The sequence below is a fragment of the Eupeodes corollae genome, chromosome 3 (assembly GCF_945859685.1).
Source record: "Eupeodes corollae chromosome 3, idEupCoro1.1, whole genome shotgun sequence".
In the NCBI taxonomy this organism is placed as follows: Eukaryota; Metazoa; Arthropoda; class Insecta; order Diptera; family Syrphidae; genus Eupeodes; species Eupeodes corollae.
Genome location: NC_079149.1, coordinates 10770665 through 10789801, shown reverse-complemented (window position 1 = coordinate 10789801; position 19137 = coordinate 10770665). Strand labels below are relative to the sequence as shown.

The window sequence follows — 19137 nt, the reverse complement described above, 5'->3', positions numbered from 1 at the left end:
TATTTCAACAGCAATTAAAATGTATTATCACCTTGGCTTCTATATATAAAGAGTTTTTTTTTCAAGTCAAGACGTATACAGTCTTGATTTTTTTACCCCTCCAAAGGTATCTAGTTTGTTCTTAATTTAAGCTACCTACAATAATTATTGAACCTCAAACATCTTTTGATAAAACCACAAAAATATTCCATAAAAAAATAAATCATCGGAGATAAAATTTAAATCTTTTTTGAAAGCAACGCGTCAAACAATCTGTCTGTTTCATTCTTTCTAAGTGACATAGATGAATAGGGCGTTTAGTGAACGTATCAACAAATGGCTAAAATATATGTTATGGAAATATGCGACCACAGAAACTACGGTGTAATTGTGGTTTTAAGCTGAAATGAAGTCATAATGAGCATTAAATTTAAAAATAACAACAAATAACGAAACAGCTCAAGGTAGAACAGTTTGTTTTCATAAAGTTATATACGAAATCCTTTTAGAAGAAAATTTTCGAAATTTAGATGAACTATGTGTGGAGCAGTTAACAGTCTTGAAGAAATACTTTATATTTTGTTTCTATTCAATTTTTGTGCTTATTTCTTGATTGGTAAATTGTCAAAAGGCGGTATCACAAAAACAAACTCAAAAACACAATTTGACTGCCACGCAAATATATTCAATTCACATATCAAAGTGTGAAACAGTATTTGAGGTTTTCAATAGGAAAAATAAATCAATTTATTTTTGATCTAGATCTAGAACACAAATTTCCCCTAATTTTGCATTCCATGCGGAAAAATAAATTGATTTATTTTTGGTTAGAAATCAAGTCTCCAGATCTGGAATTCTTGCTCTACCGCACTCATTGACACCTACATGAAGTTACACTAAAACAAGAACAAAAAAAACACAATTTGCATCGTGTTCGATGCACCCCAAAAAAAAATCAATTTTTGACGGAAATATGAATTTACTTATGGAAAACCTTACAAGAGAGACGCTGATGTTTCTAAGGCTATTTTTAATGTCTGACGTGTACAATTTGACATTCTAAAGAAAGGAAGTCTAAAGTTATAACCAATCGTTAAAAGATAACCACTTTTTAAAGATTATAATAATAACTTTTAGGAATTTGGAACTGTCAAAGTAAAGTATTTTGTACAAAATGGAAAACAAAAAGTTGACCTTCATGGGTTTGACCTCTTTCATATTATATTTATATCAATTTTTGATGTTTTGGCAGTTCGGCATTTTGTCTTTCAGAATTCTTCGAAAACTACAAATTTTGAAATCTCCAAATAAATACACTTTCTCATAAATATAAACGGTTAAGATTTATGTTCGAGCGTACGGGAAAAAAGGAAAGCATTATGGTAAAGTTAAACTATTTTGCACCAAAATTCAACTACACCGCTTTAATATTTAGGAATGTTATAATAAGTACTCGTAGGTGGAAATGGCAGGGGTGTACATTGGAAAATGCATTTCTTTATTTCTGTAGAGAACAATGCTATTAACAGTTCTACAGAAACCTTGTTTTTGAACTGGAATAGATCATAATATTCATAAGTTTAAAATTCAAAAGATTGCAAAAGTCACAAAAGTTAAGTATTATTTTGTAAGAAATGGTTCTGAACAAACCTAAACATAAACACGACTTCTTAAAGCTTGCGTCAAAATTTAGTTTGAAACTTTAATTTTTTCTTTAATGTTTACTTGCAACTTATCAGAAGGAGGAGGCTTATGATTTTAACCAAACATGACATTATGATTGTAGAAAAGGCAAAAAGCCTGTTATTTGGCCTGTCTATCCTCTAGGCCTAACGATGTTTGATTGAATTTAGGTTTTGAAAATAAGGTTTTAAGCAAATTTATGTAAGGCATTACTTTTATTTTTTGTAAGTCCACAAATAACAGAAGTACACATAGAAATGTATGGGTCAAAAATTAAACATTTAAATTTAATAAAAAAGCGTTTGAAATATTTGTTTATTTTGTTTTCTTAACTTGGCTTTTTTTTAAATATAAAACAATTTTTTTATTGCTCAGAATGGTGAGCCGTTATTAGTTTTTAAATTTTCTCAGAAACTTAAAAACCGACATATCTTTACTCTTATGGGAGTTAACAAAGATAATAGAACGGATTGAAGAAAATGGAATGTATTATCGCAAAATCCAATGGTTTTTTGGGGTCAGGTTCCATTGGAATAGAAATGCAAATTATGTACTTATCGATTTAAAACCACTCAATTAACATTTTTGAGTAAAAGTAAACAATTACTTTTTGCTGAAAATTTATTCTTCTATTTTTCTCAACAACTGATTCTATATTATGTCAAAAAATTACTCTAATCGTTCCACTGATTTGGATATCGATTTTATATAATTCCATTGATAGATTTCTATAAAAAAAATGGTCCGGAGGATTTCGAAAAAAAATTATTCAAATATAGAAGTGTTCAGACGACATAAGGAGTCGGTTATAGCAATAAGTGTAAATGGAAATAGCTATCAGTAAAATCCATCAGTAAATGTTTTGTTTTACATTTTTAGCATGTAAGAGCTTTATTTTCAGTATGGCAATTATTTTTTATAAAAGGTAAAATTCATTTGAAGCTTAATTTATTTCCTAAATATAATTTAGGAGTTTTAATGATGCAATTTTAATTTTAATAAACAGTTGAATGAAAAATTCCAACAAAATTCAATTTCGATTTACTGATTGCTTTACAATTTTGAACTTTTCCGATGGCTCATCAGTGGAATATTTTAGATTCCTTCCAGATTTTACTGATAGCTATAACCGGTCCCTTACTTCTTACCTCCTTTTTGCTGTTGATTTCATCAAAAATTTTTAACTGATGCTATCGGAACAATTCAAATTTGGAACATCATCATTAAGGAGCCAATTATAGCTATCATTGATTTTCATCATTGAAGACAATCATTGAAATGTTTTTGGCAGGTCGTTTATAGCGATTATAAAAAATGTCTGCTATTGAAAAAATTTTCCTGATTGAAATTCACAGACAAAATTTTACTGACAGAAAACTGTTAATGAAATTGTGTGAAATTGGACCACAAATCAGTGGAACTATTCGTTTCACTTTTATACATAAAAGTATCAGCTGTTCAGAAAAATGAATTTCCGTCCGGAAAATAGAAAACATTTTTTTTAAGGGAAAAATAAATTCGAAACTAGGCGCCAATTATAGCTATCATTTGTTTTTATCATTGAAAACAAAAATTGGAATTTTTTTGACAGTTCGCTTATAGCTATCATTAAAAGTGTCTGTAGTTGAAAAAAATTTCCTGGCTAAAATCAGCTGTTCAGGAAAATAAATTTCTGTCCGGAAAATAGATAAATACATTTTAAGAGAAAAACAAATGCGCAATTACACTTTTCTTCCTCAAACAAAATTCTTTGGGTTATTTCCGATCGATCACTATATTATTTACATTTCTTATCGAAGGGAAACACAGTCAAATATCCATTCAAATATTTTCTGGATTGATTTCAATGATAGCCCCATAGGTAATAAAATGTTGTAAGGCAGTAATTATGTTTTGCTAAAAACGTATTTTTTAATATTTTCCTGAACAACTGATTCTATACCATGTCAAAAAATTACTGGAATCGTTTCACAGACCCGTGTTTCAATTTTATATAATTCCACTGACAGATTTCTGTCAAAAAAATAGTCTGGAGGATTTCGAAAAAAATCATTTGAATTAAGAAATTTTCAGACGACATAATGGGCTGGTTACAGCTATCAGTCAAAATTGAAACAGGAATCTGAAATGTTTTACTTTTAAGAAAATTCTCAGTTTTATAGCAATCAGTTAATTTTACGACATGAAATTAAAGATATAAAGACACCGCCGTTTATAGATTTCAGTAAAATCCATCAGTAAAATTTTTGTTTTACACTTTTAAAGATCTAAAAGATTTATTTTCAGTTTAAAAATTTTTTTTTCAAACAAAAAATGTATTTAAAGCTAAATTTATTTTCTAAATAAGTTTAAGGAATATTAATGATGACATTTAAATTTTACTCAATTTCGTTTTATTGATTGCTTTCTAATTTCCCACTGTTCCAATGGCATCAGTAAAATATTGAAATTGAGTTGATGAGCTTTTGGTTATTTAATATGCTAATGTCGTATTTACTGAATACTATAAACGCTCATCAGTAAAATATTTCAGATTCCTTCCGTTTCATATTTTACTGATGGATTTAAGGGGTCGGTTATAGCTATCAGTAAAATTTAAAACAGGATTAATCTGAAATGTTTTACTTAGGAGTGTTTATAGCAATCAGTAAATTTACGTCATTAAATTAAATGTCACTTTGAGGCTTCGCGCGTCAGACAATTTTTTTACTGTTGCTTTCATCAGTAAAATTTTGAATTATGTAATCGGAACAGGAAAAAAATGGAACACCAACAGTAAACCGAAATGAAATTTTGTTTGGCTTTTGGCAGTCAGCTGTTCAGTAAAATGAAAGTTCATCATTCAAAACAATGAAATGGATTTATAAATTAAATAAAACTTTAAATGCATCGTTTATTTTTGAAAAAAAAAATACTTGAATATAGGATTAACCTTATTGCATCAATTTTTTGCTTAAAAATAAATCTGTAACGTGTTTAAAAACTAAAAACAAAAGTTTTACTGATGGACTGTACTGATAGCTATAACCGGCTACTTACTGATAGCTCCTTTTTGCTGTTGATTTCATCAGACATTTTTTACTGATCATTGAAACAGTGAAAAATTGAAAAATCATCATTATAGCAAGTTGTTTAAAGATTTTTGACATTAAACAAAATATCCTGATTGAAATCCACCGATAAATTTTTACTGACAGAAATCTGTCATTAGAATAGCGTAAAATTGAAACATAAATAGTTTGACCGATTCGTTTCCTTTTGAACGTAAAAATATCAGCTGTTCAGGATAAAGAAATTTTAAGAGAAAAATAAATGCGCAATAAAACTTTTTTTCTTCAAAAAAAAAATCTTTGTGTAATCGCCGATCGATCAATACCTACATAATTTTTATTTCTAATTAAAGGGAAACACAATCAAATACCTATTCAAACAATTCCAAGGTACTTGAAGTCCACCTTGTAGGCAAGCCTTCAAAAAATATGTTTCCAGCTAAGGCACCAGTTATAGCTGTAATTGGTTTTCATCATTGAAAACAAACATTGGAATCCACAGAATAACTTTTACTGACAAAAATCTGCCTTAGAATTGTGTGAAATTGGAACACAAATCAGTAGAACGATTCGTTTCACTATTGAACATGAAAGTATCGGCTGTTCAGGAAAATGAACTTCCGTTCAGAAAAAAAAAAAAAACGTTTCTTTGGGTGATTTCCGATCGATCAGTATATAATTTTCATTTCTAATAGAAGGGAAACAGATTCAAAAATTTCACAGGATCGATTTCAATGATAGCTATAACTGGCCCCTAGGCAACTTTATTATAAAGTTGACTATATAGATAATTTTCATAGCTTTTAAGTCAACTGCACTTGAGTCAAAAATTAATTTTTAAATTTAACTGAGAACTATATTTTCTTACTACATACTCTATAAATACTATTTTTTTAGTTAAAATTATGTGGTATTTCCTGTGTTAAAGACTCAAAGTTAAAGTTTGTGAAGTTAATTTCCAAATTTGAATTAAATACCATCTAAAAGACTTAACTAAACTACCTATAAGTTTAAATTTAATTTCAAAGAATGTAGTTGACTGCAAATTAAATTCTTCATGACATTTTCAATGATCGCAATAACCAACCTCTCAAACAAATTCCAATCACTTGTTTTAATAATAAAATCCAGTGGTAACTACAATAAGCGCCTTAGTCGTACATTTTTAAAATTTCGTTCTAGTCCCGATATTATCATAACATCATCATAACAATTAAAAAAGAATCCAAAGAACTCCAAAGTACGTTGAAATTTCATCACAGAATCAATAATTCATGTGTATATCGGGAATGGAAAGTTGTTAACGTCTCCTATAATAACACAAGTTCCATTTATGGCGCATGGCTAAAAAGTGCACTTTAACGTCACTAGACAGACAGAATTAAATATGAATGGTAATAATTATTGTATAGGCAAACTAGTTATGTCAGGCCCAAATCCAAGAAATACCTATACAAACTTCTAAAGCGATGTTTAGCGTCGAACTTTTATGATTTCCTGACGTTAACGGACGTTATATAAGTCAATTCACAACTTATTTTCAATAACTATTAACCACCCGTGGCGTCGCAACGTTAAATTTTATCATCTACTTAAAGTTTTTGGTTTATGGACTTTAAAGAATCTTTCCAAGTATCAGACAAACATTTTTATATGTTAAGTATAAGGTATAACTCTCCTATTTCCGGAGTATTTAACGTATTCAACGCAATGGAAAATGATCAGAACCAGACGAGATATTCTTCTCTTTTTAACGATCCAATTTCACTTAAGTAAAAAATAAAACCAATTTCACATTCGACTTAGAAACAAGAAGACAGACGATCCTCAGAGCTCCGAAGCACAAAAAAAACAATAGATGAAGAAACTTGTACATAATCTGGGTCAAGTGGAATCTTATATTCATCGTGCATAAAACTTCCACCAAACACCCACTGTTGGACAGAAATACTAAACAACAAAAATAGATTAAAAAAAACTGCGCTAAAATGCACGGTTACTGTTTCACTATTTCAATTTAGCTATTCTTCTCGCTGCTGACGCAAATTTCTAGACCAAAACTATTCCAATGTGCAGCCGATGGGAAAATTTATAGCGCCCGCTTATTGCCTGCGCTGCTGTCGGAAAATTACCACAAATGGTAACCTTACCATATTCTGACAGCAAGAAATGTAAATCAACTCCTCTCTAGCTGAAGCTAATGTTATTACACAAGTTGGGGCAAAATACAAAATAACAACAACAATTAAAAAAATGGAATAATAATATTAACTCACCGCTTTAAACCATTTAACAGAAGGAACTGGATATCCACCAAATGTGACGTTTAATCTCACTGTTTCCCCAACAAGGGCTGTACAATCAGTGGGTCCTTGATTGATGAAGGCCGGAACAGCTGATGCTTCCTCAGTGGCTAGATTGTCCAGTTGGAAGTGAGCCTTTGGCAGGCCTGGCAGAACAACCAGACTTGTGCAGGTTGTTATGCGATCGGTTTTTGGACGGACAGAGCTTTGAACAGTGAACTGTACTTCTCCACTATGACTGTAATCCAAACCGAGGACGTGTAAGATTCTTACTCCGTCCGAATGTGATTCTTCCAGCTGCAAATGATCATACAATGAGCTGAGTGTCAATCAACAATTTATTATTATTTAAAAAAAAATAAGTTTTAAGTTTATATTTAAAAAATAACAACAAAACACACGAGTCCCCACAAACGACGACGACCCCAAAAACACTTGTGTTGACACTTTGTGTTTTGCCGCTATGAGCCTTTGTACGGCCTCTCTCTAGCTGTGATGAATGTCAGAATTTAAAGGTTTCTTTATCACAAAGTTTTAACGTGCAAAAATATAATTAAATAGCGAAAAAGTATACCGACCGCGACGACGGATGACTTCAAGACGGCGACAATGACAACGACGACGACGGACGGACTCACAGCAATGATGGTTCTCACGGACGGACAGCTCGTGCTGCCGGCTACAATCGATCAAGAAGACTAATGGCAGCTTAGTTCTATAGGTTCTACCTGTGCTCTAGATCCAACTTGCAGCAGGTAGAAATTGAATGAGTTGCTTACGTCGGCGCAGTGCAAATTGCGCGCTCTATATAAACATTAGAATTAGGGTGACCAGAGGCTTTGACTTCAAAACTAAGCCTTTAATATTTAAGGCAATGTAGTCTTTTAAAAACATAGTGACACAAAGGTTTTCAATGATAAAACTTATCACCACTGACGTCTGATTCTGATGAAATCATTTAGGATTAAAGAGACTGTTATTTGAACGGATTTTAAATCTGTCAAAACGTCAACTGTCACATTTTTCGGGTTCCATTGGGAAAACATTGAGAAATTTTGTAATTTGGATAAAATGATTTGTAGTTGTCTCGTTTGCGAAACTAATTCTCAAGGCTGGCTTTATGGCTGAAACACAAACACGCTTTAGCTTCGGCTTCTTCTTGGTTACGTTGGGCCTGCTTCGAGGTTGCTTTGAATGACACTTCCCATATGACATTTCTAAAATGGCACTTCTGTCATTAGCAGCTGTTATTTTGTCTCAAAATAAAAAAAAATATGTGTTTTAAAATCGAAGAAATTAAATTAATTGCGGAAGTAGCTTACACAGCCTATAATAATCCCTCCAAAAGCAAATGTATTTTGTTTGTTGACTTTTTTACAGCTGTTGAGCTGTCAGACAAAGCAAATGTTCAGCAAATTTGAACTAGAGCTTCCGTTTGGAGTCACATTACGTAACATAACGTTATTTTCTTTCGATTTTCAAATGAAGTCCTATGGCTGAACTCGTAAACGTCAGGCGAAGCCGAAGCTGAAGCGTGTTTGTGTTTCAGCCATTAGTTCCATCGACAAGAAAAACAAAACTTTCGTCATAACGTCAGTGACTATTTTTAACCGTGTTACTTTGACCACACAAAAAAAATATCAATTTCTGTATTACAATCAAGATTTACCTTTGGAAAGCGCAATTATTGTCACTTTTTCCGTGAGTGGTTTTGTAAGTTATTATTATTTGATTGTAAAAATGATGTAACAGTATTTATGCGTGTGTCAAGCTCCCAAATGTCAGATTAGAATTAATATTTGCCTTCCATTACAAAATGTATAGTCTGATTCGCCTGATAACATTTTTTTAAAGAAACTTCTAAGCTAAGAGACACGTTCCGGCGTTAATCTAACTTAATTTATTGATATGATAAAACAAAACTCCATAACTCTGGTCACATTTACACCATGACTTTTTGTCTTTTATAATTTTATCCAAAACGTCCGTTGTCAGAATGCAAAATATAAAATAAAGTAAAAACAAAGTTTGAGTCACTGTCACACACGCTTCGTATATTACTCGCTTTTACTTAATCGAATGGACGTAAGTTAACGTAGTTTTGTTGTCAAACACTGTTTTTGGATTTTTTTAATTACGCGTTTATTTCCCTAGACGAAGCTTTTCTTACAAAAACGCTCTTCGCTTGACTGTTGACGGCTTGTTGCTGGTAATCAAATAATTAGTGTATCGGTAATTGGTAGTTGTTAATTTCTTTAAACGAACAAAAATTGTTGTTCTGTCTGGGTCTGGGAACTGCAATGATTGGATCTAGATGGAAGAGTAGGTTACTATACGTTATAGTCACGTATGATAATAGTTATAGCTTATAAGTAACTAAATTATGGAGCTTAACATGGCTCTTTGATATGTACTTATAGGGAAATCTATTTCAAGGCATTCAGTGATAGATACTAATCAGTAATCAGAAACAGCTGAAAATGGTAAATACAAATTCATGTTGGTCAGGAGAGATTTTATTGACTATATTTGGGAAGAGGGAAATAAAGAGGTCTGTTGAAAAAGAAATTGAATCAAGATTTATTCAAGTAAATTCTATTAGATGAATTGCAGCTTCCCCTTGAGCTTTAAGTCACTTAATTTGTAGTTATATTTTGTTCTAGAATGACAATGACGTACATATTTCGCTTTCGATTGATTACCCGAAATAATTCTGGATCGGATTCTCTGCTCTGAAATTTAACGTGAAGGAATGTCAGATGCATAACTGTTTATACATTGCCAACATAGATTTTTAGCCATTGTACGTCATTCCTACAAACTTTCAGCCAACAAAATAAAAATTAAAAGTTAATTGCGTCATATTGATTTCAACGTTAAACTTAAGTTTGACATTTAATGGGTGCGAGTTTATACGTAGGAACGTCATAAGCAAATTTATATTCTTTTCAGGAGAAGAAATGTCATCGTATTCAAATCGAAAACTGTCATAAGCAATACTGCGGATGATAAATCAAAATTGACATTAGAATGTGATTTATGGTCTTCTTGATTGTCAATTCGGAAGAAGTCTCCGATTTATTTAGAATACCAATAAAACTTATAAACAAAAAAAGAACAATAATTGTGAAATATAAAGTTAGTTGCATTAGTGCAGGCGCCAGTGGTTGGTGTCACATGGCTTACCAACATATGGACGAACTGTCATTCTGAAGTGAAAAGAACAATTTTATACTGTCAAGAATTTTGTATTCTAATTCCTTTTAATTCTGACAGCTTACTATCTCTTTTTTTCACACTTGTGCTCTGCTCTGCTTATGTCTGGTTTTTGTTTATTGTTCATTTCATTAAACACAACTTAGCTATAACTTTTACCCACATCGAATTTCCTATAATCTTACCAATTTTGTTGTTATTGTAATTGATTGTCTGTATTTGTACACATGTTTCTATTTGTTAAATGGAATTTTATTACATATGCCGAAAGAATTCTTTGTTATACAATTTTTATTTACAAAACACATGATTTAATACCTGCATTACATTAATTTTAAGCAGTTCCGTGTGTGCTATAGTTTGTATTAATTATCTGTAGGCTATATTGACACATTTGTACCATAATTTGTCAAAGAGCTGTCACTTATGTCAAACAAATATGTTTTGTAAGTAAAAAGCTAACCAAAACTCAAAGAATAATGATTTGCTTAGATGGAGTATTACTTTTGTTTGTTGTTCTGTAATTAAGAAAACAAACAAACCCTCATAGTATTATGTATGCAAATTCTAGAGCAGAAATTACTTCTTAAATAATATGCTTGCTTACATGTTTGAAAGTTATGTGAACATTTTGGTCGCGAGTTCATGTACCTTTTTTTTTGGAAAATATTCGACGAAAGTTAAATGCGTCTGTTAGTTCACAAGAATCATAACTTAAAACGTCATCTGTCAAATTTAAGTTCATAAATGTCATCATTAACGTCTATTATCATTTTATTTTTTCTCTTTCTACAATTTTGCAAGATCTGTTAACGTTTTTTTAAGTTTCAAATACAAATCCATTAAGATTAGTTAAATAGAACAACAAAATATTTAATTTAAACAACTGTTTTGTACATGTTATGAGATAATTAGGAAGAACCCGCATATGGAGTGTTTAGATATTTGTTTGAAATATAGCGGGCTATACAAATTCTAATAATGTTTGATCAAAAATGTTAGTTTCTTTAAATTTTTTCATGACACGGATGAATTTTTGAAGATATTTTTTTCATTTATAAAAATAAAGTTGCATGTACAAATAACAACGTGAAAGAGTCAACTTAATTGACCTTGTATACGTTTATTAAATTATGCAAGCTTCTGTGATATGATATTGTTCTTTTTTTAGCAGAAACTTGTTGAATTGATTTAACAGTGTCTCAGAACATCAGATATAGAAATCTAAATTAATCAATGTAAAGTCATCACGTCGTTCCTAAACGCATTGTTGATATTTTAAATAGTTATGATTTATTAAAATCCACAAATGAACTCTATGGAATGAGTTAAAAGTTGAACTGCCAAATCGTAAATCGGATGACGAATTTTCATTATTTAATGATCAAATATTTTTCGTTAAATATTAAATTAATGCTTTGTTTACAAATGTACATCAATCCAGTTTTTAAACAACAATATTTAACGATTGTAAGAAAAAGAAGTAAGGATACTCACGCAACGTGGCAAGTTTACAAATTTTGTGAAATAATTTTAAAAAATTATGTTTTGTGTTTTTTTTTCTATAATAAAATTGAAATTCTTGTAATAAACAGAAACAAAGATAAAATGCAATTTTAGAACAGCTATTGATATGATAAAAACTGACAATTCGCAAAATTTAGATCCAATTCCTGGTTCCAAAAGCAAATAGTTTCTTAGTTTCCTAGTTTTAAAATTCAGAATGACATTTGGTCTAGTTTACTACAAAAAATTGTATAATTGTATCCACCAAAATTCTTGGAGAATTTTAAATCATTTTTCAAAACAAAATTTGACAGTTCATTTCCAAATGGTGAACTTAACCAAATCTTTAATAGCTGCAACACAAACACGCTTTAGCTTCGACTTCGTCTGCCTTACGTTGGCTTTGAATGACACTTCCCATATGACATTTCTAAAATGGCACTTCTGTCATTAGCAGCTGTTATTTGTTCTCAAAATGAAAAAAAAAATAAGTTTTGAAATCGAACAAATTAAAATTATCGTGAAAGTAGCTTACACAGCCTATAATAACCAATGGGAATCCCTCTAAAAGCAAATGTATTTTGTTGACTTTTTAACAGCTGTTGAGCTGTCAGACCAAGCAAATGTTCAGCAAATTTGAACTAGCTCTTCCGTTTGGAGTCACATTACATTACATGAAACGTCAAATTTCTAATGCCTTTGTAATAACTTTCCACTTCAAATACCTTGTAAATATCGATTTGGAAACGGAAAACTGTTTGAAATATTGGAGATTTGGTCAGTTTTGCGACGAGCCATCACAAATATTTTGACAGCTCCTCTTGAGTAATTGGCTTGTTGACATTGACCAACAATTTAACTTCATTTAGCCTTTAAAAAGTCAATGTAACGAAGAGCTATCACAAATATTTCGACAGAAATATTGATAAATTGGATTGTTACGATAGACCAACGATTTAACTGCATTTAGCATATTAAAAAGTCTATATTTTTTGCAAACAAAAAAGCATCTAAAAGTTATCGTCCCGACTAAGATTTATTTAATACTACATGTATGTTTCCATTGTGAACTATACTTATTCAAAATGTTGAGGGTGCGTTCATAACAAAAGTTTAACGCTTTCAATTAGAAAATCAGTTTCTAATTTTTAAGGGGTTGTAAAGAGTGAATATTCTCCCCTTTGGTCAGTTGTCTTGTAACTTTCTGAGATGTTATCTTTTGGCAATGTTAGCCCATTAGAGATTTAAATTTAACGAAAAGCTGTTCAAAATTTGAAATTGTTAAAATTGCAGTGAGATTATTTGGCAGTTTATTATATATTTATCAAAAACGTGATCCCAATTGGCCACCAGGATCTTGTGATTTTACCCATTCGAATTTTGTCTTTGGGGTTACGTGAAAGAAATAGAAGAAAGATTAGTTTTTTGTCAATGCTCCACAATCGATAAAACATCGTAAAAAAGAATTTCTTGAAGTTATTGATGATATACATGAAACCTTTTGTTAACAGCTTATCATTTTACTAAGTACCAATTTTCTAAATATTAAGCAATTTACTGAGCTATTCCAACATTTTAAAACGTTCTCTTCCTTTTTCTGATAATTGCTAATTCGCTTATATTAAAAACTAGCTTTAACACATTTTTAAATAGTGACAGTTCGTGGAAATAAACAAAGCAAACAAGCTTAAACGGACCTATTAATTGGAATTCCCAACTGTAGACTGGACTATTGTATCCACTGCTCTCATAAGACTTATTTTACAGATGTCATATGGATGGATGGAAAAGTGTATGTAGCCAATCTGTAATTTTACTTTAGCAAATTGTTAAGAGATGTTTAAATGTCAAAATCTTAATTTTAAGAAAAAACTCTTGGAAATCAAACTAAAGTTTTAACTCGTGCTTGTTGCTTATGGAAACGACAAAAATCCTAAGCTTAAAAAATGTTCTTTTACGGTAGCTAATAAAATGTGGATTGATCATTTACCTTAAAAAATGTGTATACCTGGACCTTTATCTAAAAAAAAACCTTTAAAATATTCACTCAAAAGATTTGAAATAAATATGATTATTATCGATTGCGTGTTCATTTTCTTATTCATTATGTAATGTCAAAAGAATGCGTCAAAGGATTAAAATCACACTGACACTACTGACGCTGAGATTGATGGAGTTTCTTGATCATATACAAACAAAAAATACGTCCACTGACATCTCATCATAATTAAGTTAGTAGGCATAAAGAATGTTGACAAGTCTTATAGTAAGTTAAAAGAAGATTTGCGCCTTTTATGAAGATACCGACAATAGATCAAAATTTATAACATATTTTATCTGTTAATAACTGCCAAATGCGGATAAATCAATAGAATGAGATATACACGTTACGTGCATTGAATCTATCCCGAAATGTGCAATATGTGCAGGCTGTCCATCAAAAAACCTCTTATAAAAGATTCAAATTCAAATGCCGACTTTTATACAGAGAAGACGAACAACAGAGAGGTGCCTTTACCTAGCAATATAGTGTAGTAGTAGTAGCAAAGTTTTAATGTGATAAATAAATAATTTAAAAATAAAATTTAATTGAATAAAACATGGCTCCGCTTCCGTCTTGCTATAATATCTCGACACTATAGACAAGATGACATTATTAACTGAATTGGAGGATGCCGCACCTATTGATTATGTTGTTTATTTTTCTTCCTTGATTACGATTACGAGCATTCATCAGATTCAGATTCAGATTCAGATCCGCTTTCATTTTTTAGTCACGAAGATTTAATAAATAAAATAAAAACAATTTGTTTTATATAAAATTTGAGATTACTTCACAATTAGGTCAGTTTACATTTTGAATTCTAGGGAAATACACTTTTGACCTTAATTAATTTCTTAAAAACTACAAGCTTCATCGCACTCCCACATTTTTCTCAATCAATTACGCGGTCTAATGAATACTTATAAGTACTTCATTTTAAAGAGATACCAAAGAGTACTTTCCCTACTCCCGCGTAAAAATCATACGCGAAGATATATCACAACAAACCAATAAATTTAGCTTACTTTCAATTTACTCATCTTTCGCAGATACTCGCCTCGCGTACTTTTTTCCCGTTATTGTATTTTATTTTTATTTTGAAAATGTTCACAAATATTTCCACGCCGCGTGAAGCTCTGGATGTGAACTAATTGTAACCGATACTACGCGATGTACGATACGAACGCGACTGAGCTACATACGTTACCCTACCCATTAAAGCTGCTCTGACAAGGGTCAGCCATCAGCTCTATAGCCTAGTCGCTGTCTCCTTCCACCCGAACGACGCAATCCCCCCTCCTCACCTCATCAAAAAGAGAAACTCATTTGTATCTTGTTCGCACTTTTGAACGAGTATTTATGATAAAATTAACAGCTCTACAACAAATGATTACAAAACATCCTACGTCTTACGAGTTACGAGATGATGACTTACCGAAAAGTTTCGTGAGTCAACTGTGACGTCGCGTCCACAAATTGTCCAACTGGCTTGTGAATCAGGTGGGTATACCTTGGCACAGAACGAAGTAATCATGCCTTCTATTCCGAGCACTGGAAGTGGATTCTTGAGTATTGCTAGACCAGATCTATCAACTTCATCATGACTGGCTGCGGGATGTCGGTCATCGACTTGTAGCTCGCATCTTGTTGAACAGGTTCCATAATTGGACGTCACTGTGCATTCATATAAACCAGTGTCAAGGTCGAAAGTGTCTTGGATGCGGAGGCAGATGATACCGTTGCCGTGATCAATGTATCTGTCAAATAGTAAAAGCAATAGGAACGAATGTTTATTGTTTGAACAAATTATGTATGTTATGTAAATTTTGGCGTCGCGTCGTCGCGATCGTCGGTTGGGCGTTGATTGTTATAGCTTGTTTGAAACTATTGGATCTATAGTTGACTTAGAATATTTGAATGCATCAAATTAGTATTCATTTCATAGAACATGCGCAGGCATAGCGACGCCCACGGAAGTGCATCTTATTATTCTTTGACACACTGTTTGACTAATTAAAAAGAGAACATGTTCAGCTTAAATCTTCTATTTATGCAGATAAATGCTTGGAGTCATTGGTCTTTTTTGGAAAAAAAACCGGCAAGTCGTGTTTGAAATCAAATAAAATACACGAATAAGTAAGTAATGGGCCTTAAGAACTTGATCATATTCTTCCCGAAAGAATAAAAAATGGATATTTTATGCATAGTGGAAGAGAAAGTTGACAAAATCAAAATGATTGCTTGTGTTTTTCACACTGAAACGGTCTTTTATTCGTTCTATTCTTAAGATTTGGAACGGTTTTCTTATTAAAAGACCTTGGCAGCACTTTTCTTCTAGGGTACTACTTTTTTCAAATCTTTCACTTGCCAGAATACAACACTGTCAGATTACTTTTTAACTGGCAGTCTGGCACCATTAAAAAAGCAATATCTAACCGTTTAGCCCATGTTCACATTAGCTACTCTTGAAAACACCCATTTTGACGTTTCATCATTTCTCTCGCTTTTATTTAATGGATAAAATAAGATAATTAAGTGACAGACATTTTAAGAAAATTTTGATTTAGAGGGACCAAGATAAATTGATGAAACGTCAAAAAGGGTCATCTCAAAAAAGTACAATGTGAACTGTCAATATGAATACAGCATCGGATAAACAAGGTGAAAGACTTTTTTGACCTTTTCCTTTAGTTTCATCAAAAATGGTAGTACCCGTAGCATGATGGTTACTGCGTGGAACTGTCATGCAAAACGTCTTGGGTTCAATCCCTGACTGTGCCATCTAACTTTTTCACGCGTACTACCTCTTGCGAGGAATTGACAAATTCTCCAAGAGTAACTCTTGTCATAAAAAAGTGCTTTCTCAAATTAGCCGTTCGGATGCGGCATATAAACTATAGGTCCCTTCCATCTCTGACAACATTACTCGCAGACAAAAATAGTTGAGAGTTGTAAGTCAATAGGCCCTGGTTCTTCATGGACTGTTGTGCCACCTAATTTATTTTATTTATCAAAAATGTCTTGCCGAAAATTCTCTTATAGTAGAAGCGGGGAAGTTTCATCAAATGTGACAGCAACATTTTTTGGGCGGAGTTCCCATTTGTAATTTTTGAGGTAACTCATTCTGACGTTTTAGTATTTTTCCGCTTCCTCTTGGTAGGAACAAAATAGATAGAAAAGTAAAGCTAGTACTCTTTTTTTAAATTATGGTGAAACGTCAAAATAAGTCACCTAAAAAATTACAACGGAGAAAAATGTTTTAGAATTTTCTACTTTTTTTTTAGTTTCATTCAAATCGCTTACATATTTCACATGCAATGAGGCATAACTTTTAGAAATTCCTTTAGGGTCCAATCAGGGAACTAATTAACAGATCTGTCGTCATCAATAGTGACAGATAACAGTTTGAGCGGTGTTCACATTAGTCATTTTTGAGTTGACTCATATGACGTTTATTCATTTTCACACTCCCACTTGATGCTTGAAATAAAGACAGGAAAGTGGAGAAGACATTTTAATTTTGTATTTATTTATAGGGAGAGGATGTGATGATACGTCAAAATGAGTCAGCCAACTTTTGGTCTATTTTTTAGTATCACTAAAAAATCGCTTGCATTTTGCACATGCAATCAAACGTAACTTCTTTAAATGTCTTATATAGTGCAAGCAGGGTACTAATATAAAGAGCTGTCACCATCAACAATGACAGCTAACACATGAAATACCAATCTAAATTCTTAATTCGCTCTCCAATTCTTTAATACACTTACTTAAATTCTGATGAATCAGGTAGAACTTCTCCGTTCCTTGTCCAAACATATTCATAAGGCTCAAAACATTCCAGCTCGAAAGCTAGATCTGTGGTCGCTCCCTCGCAAACTTCTAATGTCCTTGACATGTGTCTTAAAATTTTTGGTGGATCATACGGTATATCCGTATCGTCATTATAAAATGCAATCGCAGTTGATGTCGCTTGTACATCATATTCATCTTGTGCTATGCACGTGTAAATACCCTCATCGGCCTCTGTGACATTATCCACAATCAGGCAAGCCTCACCATCTGTCAAAATAATTTGAACTCGTTCTGATTCCATCACCTCGTCACCATTGTGATAAAACTTTCTCGCTGGCACCGATGATCCTCGCATACTCGTCGAGAGTGCCATTCGCCCACCGATCCTAGTAGACGGTCCCATAATCCGGCGAGATATGAAGAAATTCCTGCGGGACGATGTCGATCTAACCGCTCGACCCATGGGTGACTTTGAATGCTTGCTACTTCCAATGACATCCAGCCTCGCTGTAGCCTCAATTCGTCCATAGTCGTTTTCCAGAGTGATGCGATAGAGTCCAGCATCATCGAATGTTACTTCATCGATTTCTAGAACTCTTAAGTCTTCGATTTCTTTAATAGAAGTTCTCGTAGTCGGAGTGACAATCATTCCGTCCTTGTCCCAAGTCGACCATGGTGTCGGATGCCCAGTGATTGCACACTGGAATCGTACGCTATCACCCTCCTCTACAACTTTATTATGCGGAATGGCATAGAATTTCGGAGCAGCAACTGCTCTTCGATGTGATGTCAAGTCAATGCTAGTATGGCGGAAAGACAGTCTTAGAGGGGAAACACTTCGATTTGGTGTTGTTCGTGGTGTCGAACGAGGTGTGGAGCTAGCTGACAATAAGCCCGATGGACGAGCCAATTGTCGACTTAGATGATTCTCCTTTTCTTCGGGAACATCAACAATAATACAAGCGGATGAGAGTGCTCGACCAACGTTATTCTTCGCCACACATGTGTATTCACCCTCATCTTCTGGATAGATTCGGCGAATGGAGAGTACGGCTTTGGTTCCATCATAAACCATATCGATGTCTTTTCCACTATGCAGGACGTGTCCATCTTTTTCCCAAATAATGGCCGGTTCTGGAACTGCTTCGACATGACATTCCAAAGTTACTGCATCCCCATCGCAGCATCTTAAGTCTTTTAAAGGCCGAATGAATAATGGAAGAGTCTCGACATTTCTGACAAAAAATAAAAACAAATGAATACGTTGCTTTGAAAAAGGTGGAATTAAAGCTTACCCATGACGAATTGAACCTTTTTCCATTGAATTAAGTTTGTTTATGTCTGAAAGGCAAAAAAAAAACAACAATTAATGAAGAGATATTTCTTGTCATTTGGAAAAAGTAAGAAACCAGTTAAATGTCTTTTATAGTGTTCACATTGGACTGTTTTGATGCAACATATTTTGACGTTTTACGTCAATTCAACAAATGTTTCAAAAATCTTGAATAGTATTTATCGTGTATTTTCATTTCTAAATTTAATTGTGCAGTGAGAGCAAGAT

At 32.5% G+C, this 19137-nt stretch overlaps 1 protein-coding gene across 5 annotated transcripts in view; it reads right to left on the bottom strand.

The window, feature by feature from the left end:
- LOC129949298 (muscle M-line assembly protein unc-89) overlaps positions 1–19137 on the bottom strand; it is a 111604-nt gene that overhangs the window by 3995 nt on the left and 88472 nt on the right. For all 5 annotated transcript variants that reach the window (XM_056060673.1, XM_056060675.1, XM_056060672.1 and 2 more), the window contains 4 exons: positions 18872–18917; positions 17552–18811; positions 15217–15538; positions 6989–7312 (listed from right to left, as the gene is read on the bottom strand). In XM_056060673.1, coding sequence (XP_055916648.1) covers positions 6989–7312; positions 15217–15538; positions 17552–18811; positions 18872–18917 — 1952 coding nt within the window. The remainder of the gene's footprint in view (positions 1–6988; positions 7313–15216; positions 15539–17551; positions 18812–18871; positions 18918–19137) is intronic.